This window comes from Merops nubicus, unplaced genomic scaffold (genome assembly GCF_000691845.1).
Source record: "Merops nubicus isolate BGI_N331 unplaced genomic scaffold, ASM69184v1 scaffold33113, whole genome shotgun sequence".
NCBI lineage: Eukaryota > Metazoa > Chordata > Aves > Coraciiformes > Meropidae > Merops > Merops nubicus.
The window spans coordinates 1-9,390 of record NW_008600161.1 but is presented as its reverse complement, the minus strand read 5'-3'; the positions used below and the strand labels follow the sequence as shown (position 1 = coordinate 9,390).

Genomic DNA, 9,390 nt, shown 5'->3' with positions numbered 1-9,390 from the left:
TGAAGTCATCACTGCTGATAATGGTTGGTCAATGAGATGCAACCATCTCAGAACTTCATAAAGTTCTTTAGGTTCATAAAGTTCTCTTAGGTAGAGATGTGAAGTAGCACAAATTACAGCTTGAGGAAAGCTGGCAGCATAGTGGGTCAAAATGTGACTAGACACTTGATTTAGAGAGTTTCAAGGAGAACTAGGTCTAGACTGAGGAGAAGAAAGGCAAGACACACACAACAACACACTGTCCAAAAGTTTGGACATTCTTTAATGCTGTCAGGTACAATACAGCAAATGCATAAACCAGAAACCAGGCTCTGACCCCACCCTGAGAACCAACAAGTATTCTCTCATCTTCATTGAAATCTCCCTGTCAAGTGGGGCATGGCTAGGCCTTCTCCAGGAGGGAAAAAATGGGATAGAAAAAAATGAGGAAGCAGAAGGAGCCTCTTTATCCAGATTAGCGTCTTCCTTTTATGCCACTTTGAGTGGAACAAAGAGAGTTCCTTTTCCCAGACATGATGACAGTGAGAGAATCAGATACTCCTGACTCTCCACTCAGCAGAGACAGAATGAGCAGGCCCGTTACACACGCAGAGCGAGCATGGTCACAGCCAGCCTGGACACGTAACCGTGGCACTTAGGGAGGGCCAGGGTGCTGAAAGGAGAAAGAGCTAATCCTGCCCCGTTTCTGCATCCTCATGCTTGCTCATGGTCTCTGTAATCCAGTCCAAATAACGCACTACCTTGGTGTAAAGACCAAAGGTGCCACATCTTGGCCCCCAGGAGATCAGCCCAGCCACGTAGTACCGCCTGTCATCAAGCGGGTCCCGAATGGCGTAGGCGCCACCGCTGTCCCCCTTGCAGCTGTCCTTGTCCCCACCAGCACAGATCATATTGTCCGTGAATCGGTACGCACTGGAGTCAGCAGAGCCCTCTGGCTTCACAGATCGGCACTTCTCCATGTCCACCACAGGAATCTGGGCCTTCCAAAGATAAATAGGCAGTCTTCCTCTCTCTCTCTGGCCCCAGCCAGCAATGTAGCCCAGAGTCCCTTCCTGCAGCTCATACTCGGGTGATTTACCAGGAAGACAGAGGGTTGAGATGTTTGGGCCCATCTTCACAGGATCTTTCAGCTTCAGCAGTGCAATATCATTATCAAAATCGGTCCTGGTTTCTACGGGGTGCTGCTTCCAATCAGGATGGATGAACGAAGCCTCTGCAACCAGCTGCTTGCCTTCCCAGTACAGAGACTCTCTGCCAACGTTGATTACCCCAGCATACATGTTGGGCTTGCCATATCCCTCCAGCACATGGGCTGCAGTCATCACCCATCTGTCAGAGATGAGAACTCCACCTCCTCTTGGATAATCGAAATAGACCTGCCAGGGAAAGTTGCCCTTTTCTGCACGGGTGCCTCCAAAAATCTTTGCTTTCTCTTGGATGGGATTACTAGGCACCCCACAGACTGGAAAGAAAAGGAAAAAAGAGGAACCAGATGGGAGAATTAGCAGTTACCCATAGGGAGTTCTTTGGTAGAACTTTAGTTCTTTGGTTCTTTCTAAGAAGCCCATAGTCCCCTCCTTCCTGTGTCCTCCATTTTTGATTCTGAGTAGCCAATGTTTGTATTCTATGTCACAGAGACTGCAACTAGTATTTACAGAGAAATTAAATAAAATTCAAGAAAAACTGCTATTATCATTCAGTTTAGAAAACACTAATTCTCAAACTGTTGTTCTGGAAAGCATTTGTGACCCTGCCAGTGTTGTGCATGTCAAAGCTCACAATTTAGTTGTATTCTAGTTAGCAGTTTTCCTTTGCTGAATTATGTCCTGTACGTGAAGGGATTGTCTTCAAAAACATATGTGCTTAAGTTCTTAGAAATATGATACTGCTCTTTAAAATGATGGAATTTTTTTGGTGTGTTTGAACTTCAGATAGTCTCAGGTTAAATGTTCAGTTTTGCCATTGATGTCTTACCATTTTTCATCTCTATTCTTTTAGTATATAAAATCTTAAGCAGCAGGTTAACGGAGGTCTTATCTGTGGGTCTTACGGGTGCAGAGATGCTCCATGCTCTCTGAGTAAAATGTTCTATAAGGTTTTGCAGAATGTTAACACTAAGAGCATAAATAAGGCTAGTCACCCTGACATGGTTGGGAAATTGATTTTTTATTGCATTGCCTTATCTACACTGAACCCTTACTCATATAATTAGAGATTAAGGAACTATAGTCAATAGGTAGCTTCCAATTTAAATGGCAGGAGGGCTGAATTATCTTCATCTGGATCTTGTACTTTGTTAATGAGGATCTGGGGGGTTGGAGTAGTGAACAGGCATCGTGTACAACTAGCCCTAGGCATCCTGCCTCCTCTAAGAGGTAAACAGCAAACATCATGCAGAATACATAGGATTTAAAATTCTTTGTATCAGCTGGAAGTTAAGACCCAGCCATAACTACCAGGAGTAGTACCCATGCACTTCCCCACTCAGTGTCTCCCAAGAACACCAAGAGAGGATGAGAAGATTCTTGACAGGGATCTTGCTTGAGCTTTCAGCCACTCTAAGTGTAGCTGTTTACTGAAGGACCCATTAAACCCTATGGGTTTAGGCTATGAGTTCCAGTGAGAGTAGTGAAAAACCTTTTCCTATAGTGCTGCATCTGTAGTGCCCAGTGGACAGCTGTGCACTACCTCCAGCAGAGGTGTGAAGAGAAGTTGCAGCTCTTAGTGTAGCTGGGAATTGACCAAAGACAGAAAAGTCCAGCATTGTCAGACATCTCTTTTGACCTGTCAGTCTTTTTGCTACTGGCAATGCAGACAGATCTAAAGCACTGCACAACTTGAGAATGTTCACACTTAAAGGTGGGGAAACCGGTGCAGAAACACAGGGACTTGAAGAGGTCCTGGTATACCAGATGTCTTACTGTTTTGCCCAATTTTGTTTCCAGTTCCTTTCTGCTGCCTCATCTGACCTTTCTTTGGGGCGCACAGCTTTTGGAAATACCCTGCCCAATGTGACTGAAACAACACAGAAAGGATCAAGCATACTTTCAGGCCTAATAGTTTAAAAACAGATGAAAGAAGCAGTGGTCTTCATATGGTGCTTGTACATATACCATTTTTGGCAGTACCTGGGACACATTTTGGTAGTTTTGTTCCTATCTCTTCGTTGACCCATTCTCCACTGGCTGAGCACTGATACACCGCTTGGAAAACACAAGAAAAAAGAATGCCATAAGGATACCATCAAGGCAAAGAGAGGGTAAGTAGCATTACTGTATAATATGATTTCTCATTTCCAACGAGAATTCTTCTCATTTCATCTTTCTTCTCATTCCAGAGCAAGCACAGCTTGGTAAACATTGCCGAGATCTCCCTGCACAATCCCACCAGTGTGCTTCTGCCCCTATTCTGATGGAACCTCATCTAATAGGGTTTTTGAGTCCTTTACTTCTCCACCAGAAATGTGTGCTAGATGTGACAAAAATCTCCATGGTTCACACATCAGGCAAATGGAGAGAGAACTTGCTAATGCATTTGAGGACAACAGCCCAAGCAGTGACATTATCAGAGTGCACTGAAAACAAAGGCAACACAAAACTACTGCCTGCAACCCTACACCAGTAAGAACCTATTCCCAGTCTTGGTCTGCTGGGACATAATCCCAGCCCCATGATAATGCCAGTACCATTTTCTAGGCCTTTGACCAAAGCAGTATGTTTGTGTAGCAGAGGCAATGCTTACCATGTCCTTCATTTTTTAGGGTATAGTATGGTGCATCACACTGATACCGGAAGGCAGCTTTGTACAAAGGCTCCTGATGTTCGGAGATATATATGGCTTGGGCATTGTCAACAGGAATGGGTTCACCACAGTTCACAGCTGTAGAGAAGGAACAAAAAGAATCAAATATAATCAAGGGGGCATCCTCACCTAACCATATGATTATTCTGTATGATGAGGAACCACTCAGCTCCTCTGGTCCCTGTACAGTTTTCAGCACTCACTTCCTCTGGCCCTTCAGCAGGCTCACATCCCAGTCCTCCACTGTTCTCCTAAACTGGAGATACAGCAGATCTAGAGCCTAAAGGCTCCATTCAGGTCTACTTCCCACAATACAGAGATGGGCCACTTACGAACACAGCTGAAATGGGAGTTGCTCCATTCACCATTGTCCTGGCAGCTGGAGTCAAAAGTCATGATGCTGTCTCGTTCCTAGGGAAAAGAACACATGATCCATGTAAGTCACTGGCCATGAAATCTATCTGACACAGGCACTCCAATGGAGAGTCCTCAAAATGCTGCAGTGGCTGGAAGAAGTCTCCACTTAACTACAGTTGGGGTGAAAACTTTGAGTTCCAAAAGGTGCACAGGACACCGGGTGGGAAATGCCATCAGGAAGGATGTGAGGGCCAGAGAGGATATATGCTATTTTATGTAACTTACCCTCACAATTTCGTAGCCTTCCACACAGGTCACCTTCACATTGTCCTTGAAGACGTACCTGTCCTTCTTTGGGTCAAGAACAGAGTTGGGGATGACACTTGGGGGACAGCTTACAGCTTTGAAGAGATAGGTGGAAATCAGCAATTAACTGGTTCAAGATTTACTCTTCTTCCAGCTCCCTACTTCATCCTCCCCAGCAATTATTTTCCCCAGTAAAGAGGCATCCTCAGTTTACTCAATACCAGCAGCTGTGAACATGTTAACATGGTGTTATACCATGAATCTGACCTGGGGAAAACTCTCTCTCTAACTCAGTAGCAGAGGGAATGCTTTCTCAAGTGTTTACTCACGATCCCCATAGTAGCGTATTTTCCAGCCTTTGTGCTGTACTGCATGGTCTGTCTGGAAGATTATGTCAAGAATGTTGTTCCTAGTTTTTATTTCAGGAGGACCTGGAAATTTGCTGCCACAATAGGGACCAAAATGCTGCTTTCCAGAGATAAGCTGGGAAATAACAAACAAGAAGAAATGAGAAATACCAAATGTACACAGAGAAATACTCAAATATACCTTCAATATATACGTTCAATATAAACATATTCAAATGTATTCCCAAGAACTTCAAAAGGCAATATAGCTGAAAATGAAGTTAAGCAACCAGAAGGTCTTCTGAGTACGAGGAGATTGAGGGGAGATCCAGAGCGCCCTGACTCCCTCCCGAAGCCCCACACGCACCGTTAGGCTGTCGTGGCATCTCCCTTCTGAGTCAGGTGGCTCCACGTCGAAGTCCCCGCTGCGTACGGTCACCGCCACGAAGTAGCCTGGCCTCAGAGCCACGCGGTACTCACACCGCGAGTTCTCGGGGTACCGGCTGGGGTAGTTGGGGCTGGCAATCTCCCCTGATGGCTCAGTGAACACATTTCCACTGCAGTTCACTGGGGTTAAGGAAGGAACACAAGTAGGACTCAGAAAAAAAGTGGTCCATGCATGCAGCTGGGAAGCTTTCCCTCATCGACTGTATCTCTGGTCTTCCCAGTCTCCTGCATTAACCATGTCCCAACATTCCATCTTTCCAAAAAACTGAAACCAGGGCCACTCTCTTTCCAATTAGCCAGAGACTTTAACTTATAGTGGCCTTTCTGTTTGCCCTCCACCTGTGATTCAGGCCCTCTTCCATCATGTGCAAGTCCTTGTATTATACTCCTTTCAACATGGACTTTGCAATTTTTTGATTCAAGCCAAGCAGCCCCTTGACCATCTTTATGTCTTTATTGTTGCCTTGTTTTGTTGGAGAATAAAAGATTAACAGATAGCAGTATGCTAAAAGGGGTCTCTATCACAGTCTTTAAAGAATGTCATTTAGTCATTTCTTAATTCTTTTGATGCAAAAAAGGTGGAATGTTAATATTAAATTAATAGAAATTCCCAAAATTACAGCCTACTGCTAGTTCAGATTTGCACTAGGGTGTTTTTTTTCCCCAAATTATACCTGTCAAAACTGGTTGAGAAGGTTGATAGAGAAGGTCTTCCATGAACAGTATCTCACTTGGCCTAAAATAACTCTTTCTCTTGACCAAAGGTCATGTAGATCTCTTACCTCCACAGGTTTTCTTATCCTCATAAAGGAAATAATCTGGTGGACAGGTGCAGAAGTAACCTCCAATGTAATTGTTACAGTAATGACTGCAAGGTTCCTCCACAAAATCTGTGCACTCATCCAAGTCTGCAAGTGTGAAAAGATGAATCAGCCAAGATCAGGAGAAGGCCCTAAGGGCAGGAGAAAGATGAGATACTGAAGCTAACACTGGTGGACATCAAGGAAAAGGTATCTAATATGGCATTTATATTTGCCATACTGGAAAGCTCTCCTGTCTGCTGGGATCTCTTTTAAATAAGGCATTCTCGTAAGGAAAACCTTTCTGTCAGCTTTCCTCCCTCCTAGCCTGGACATCACAGAGATTCAGAGGAGGCCAGATTTAACCTTACCTACTGCAACATAGTAGGCCACAAAACCAGTGAAACGCTCCTCATTGGAAAAGTCTGAGTGGAAGCTGACAGTGAGGGTGTTGTAAGGGACATGGAACTCCTCCACAATCGAGGAGCCAGGGGCACGAGGTTTCTTCCGCCCACAAACCACGCCTTCAACATGGCCACCAGACATGATCTGCAGAAGAATGCGGAGAGGTGTTATCTCATTGCTGCAATGTGTATGACTACCAACACTTGAGTCTTTCAGTGGCTAACCAAGGGCTCCTAAATGGCATGCGTTTCTCACCACATCCAGGTCATCTCCCAGGGCACAGCTATGTCACACAGCTAGCAGGAAGCACCAAGGCTGTGGTGCCATCCATCAAGCTGGCCAAGGGCAAAAGACAGCCAAAGTACAGCCGAATGGAACCCCTAGACAGCCAGCTTCATGACATTTGTAAGATGCTTGAGGAGTGTTCCCTCCTTCCTACCGATTTCCCAGCTGTGAAGTACATTTCTTAATTTCTGAGATAGAAATGAAGGCAGAAAGTTGTCTGTTGACATCCTTTCCTCAGGCCCACTTGTACAAGAAAACCAACACTGTGGTTCAAAATGGCAAAGCCAATTGCTGACAGTCTGCAGAGCAGTCTAACAGGTTCATCAGTGTGTGGCAAAAAAGGATGTTTATTGCAGCTCCCAGCAGACCACATCCATCCTCTGTCCCACCTGGGTCCTTCTCCAACATCCCCTGCTGCTACGCCCGGTCTTATTGTCCCTTTTCACACATAACTGTTGTCTTGTTTCTGTCTGTATGGAAATGCTTGAGCTGTTGTGCGTGGTGGGACAACATGGAGCAGAGCTAATGGGTCTCCAAGTTTTAACAAATCTGTAGTGCATAGATCATAGCAACTGTGGTGCAACGGACCACACCACATCATCTGAGTGCCTGCTATCCAAGGCCAAAAATCTTCATCCAAGAAAATGGCCTTTTTATAACTATGGTTCTCTGGCTAAGAATACACCTTGCAATAGGGAGGTGCCAGTGATAGCTAAGGAGGCTTCTCCTATGAATACAGGAGAAACATGGGGAGGGAAGCTTAGATGGGACACTCATTTGGCAGACAACTCTCGTGGTTATGAGACAAACTCAAATTAGTGTAGACACACTCAGTCATCTGGGCTTCTTGGAGCTCAGAACAGGAAGGATGTGTCTATCATCTCCTCTTGCAGCCCTGAGCTTTGTACACAACTTCACTTCGTGCCCTAAGGTGCCTTCTGCTCTCTCTGTCACCTGAGGAGGGGGACAGTACCTTCACAAAGTCATATTCGCAGTTCTGCGATGGTTCAAGATCCAGGTGTGTGAAGTAAAGGTGAATGCCATATCCCGAGGGCACCTGGATCTCCCAAGATTCCTGCACGTCATTGGGATACACCTGAGGATAACTGGGTGACTGGATTTCACCATACATGGAGGCTGCGTCAGACCAGACAGGGAGACAGAAGAAGATAAGGGGGTACCTGAGAAAAGAAGAAGGAAGATGACACTGCAGCAGTCTCTGTCTGCACAGGCACTTTTTCCCTAGTGAAAAAGCTTGGTTTGGGCTGTACATAGCATGCAGCATAGCTCCTGGCTTTGGAGCTTTAGTGACCAATGCTGTGGCTGTGTGGGGCTCGTCTTCCTCTTGTAACCTTTCACACAGATGGAGTACAACCTCAGCCACGCTCTCTGATCCTCCCCAGCTCGCTAAGAGCTGGTAGTGCTGCCTTGAACACAAGGTCTAAAGTGCCATTCCCTACTTTACTTGGGCTATAGATGTGTTCAGACTTGGGAATCAGAACAGTACTACAGAAAAAAAGCACCTAATTTTTACAATGAAATTATTAATAAGCCTGAGATCCCCTTAAAGAGTCAATAACTCACCACATTTGGAAACAGCAGGTCTTCCTTTCTGAAAACTTTCAGGAATTGGACTTTGGAGTTATGGTCTGGGACAAAAAACAGTGTGATTGATTAATGTTGCTTGTGCTTCTGCATGTCTGCTAGTCAGGTCAGAGGCCCTAAAGCCCCAGCTTTTGGCTCAATGTTTTTCCTCAAAAGCAAGTTTGTATCCCTGTTCCTTCCTGCATACACAACCCCAAACATCAAGAAGGGATGCTAGGCTCTGTACTGACAACATGGGTAGTTCTGATCTCTGTCTTGGTACTCCCTGGTACCCACTTTTTCCCCTTACGACCACGTATCTCCAAGCACCATGCTGATGCACAGCAAACTAAGACAGAAAGCACACACACACACACCCCAGGGTACCAAATCCATTCTCCCAGCACCTCAAAAATTATGCTAAGACCCTGAGGTTGGGGAGCAGCTTGCCCTGACTTCTAGCTGACAGCATCGCTCAGGAGTATTTTCCTCTCTCATTGCTAAGGCTTGCAATATTTACCTTCTGCCCCTAGCTCGTGTCTGTTTTCTTCTCTGTTCCCTTCTCTTTTGCTTTTCTCTTCCTGTGCACACCCTGCTGCAGAGGGCCCCCAGGAGCCGAGCTCCAGCTCCCTCTATCCCTTCCAGAGCGCGTTGCACAGCGCCGCTGGCTGCGCGGGGCGGAGGGGCAGAGGGCTCTGCCGGGACGGGCCCTTTCGGGAAATCAGATGATTTTTGGGAAAAGGCGGGGGGGAGGGGACAGAGTTCTCGGCAACCTCCCCTCCCTTTTAAAAGTTATGAGTAAAATTCAGAGTGTAGGAAAGGGAAAGCAAACATAAGACTGGGTCCAATGCTTTTTTTATGGAAAAAAACCTGTTTGATCATTGTGTCCAGAGATCACTTTGCTGGAGGTTGCACTGTTGCTGCAAGCTGGTGGCCACAGGGCTCCTCATCTGATAGGAGGGAAGGGAAAAGATAGTGGCCTGTGCAACGCTCTGCCCTTCTGAGGCTACCAGCAGGAGTAAGAGTGCGTTGTTTTCATAGAATCATAGAATCTTTTA

The 9,390-nt window shown here is 45.8% G+C and overlaps 1 protein-coding gene across 1 annotated transcript; it reads right to left on the bottom strand.

The window, feature by feature from the left end:
• Positions 1–668: 668 nt before the first annotated feature.
• C1S (complement component 1, s subcomponent) lies at positions 669–7,880 on the bottom strand. Its single transcript, XM_008937629.1, has 10 exons — positions 7,722–7,880; positions 6,430–6,607; positions 6,041–6,166; positions 5,179–5,378; positions 4,794–4,947; positions 4,444–4,559; positions 4,134–4,212; positions 3,742–3,879; positions 3,129–3,203; positions 669–1,462 (listed from the first exon to the last, which is right to left on the bottom strand). Exons 1-10 carry the CDS (start codon positions 7,878–7,880, stop codon positions 669–671), a joined length of 2,019 nt encoding a protein of 672 aa, XP_008935877.1.
• Between the last annotated feature and the right edge of the window lie 1,510 nt (positions 7,881–9,390).

What these genes read in the sequence shown, in the direction of transcription:
- C1S (XM_008937629.1), bottom strand. Translation starts at nt 7,880, where the DNA reads ATGTATGGTGAAATCCAGTCACCCAGTTATCCTCAGGTGTATCCCAAT. An exon ending in GATGCCACGACAGCCTAACG is followed by an intron (nt 4,948 to 5,178) that starts GTGCGTGTGGGG and finishes GTTATTTCCCAG; the next exon opens with CTTATCTCTGGAAAGCAGCA. An exon ending in CTCCCATTTCAGCTGTGTTC is followed by an intron (nt 3,880 to 4,133) that starts GTAAGTGGCCCA and finishes CCTTCTCTACAG; the next exon opens with CTGTGAACTGTGGTGAACCC.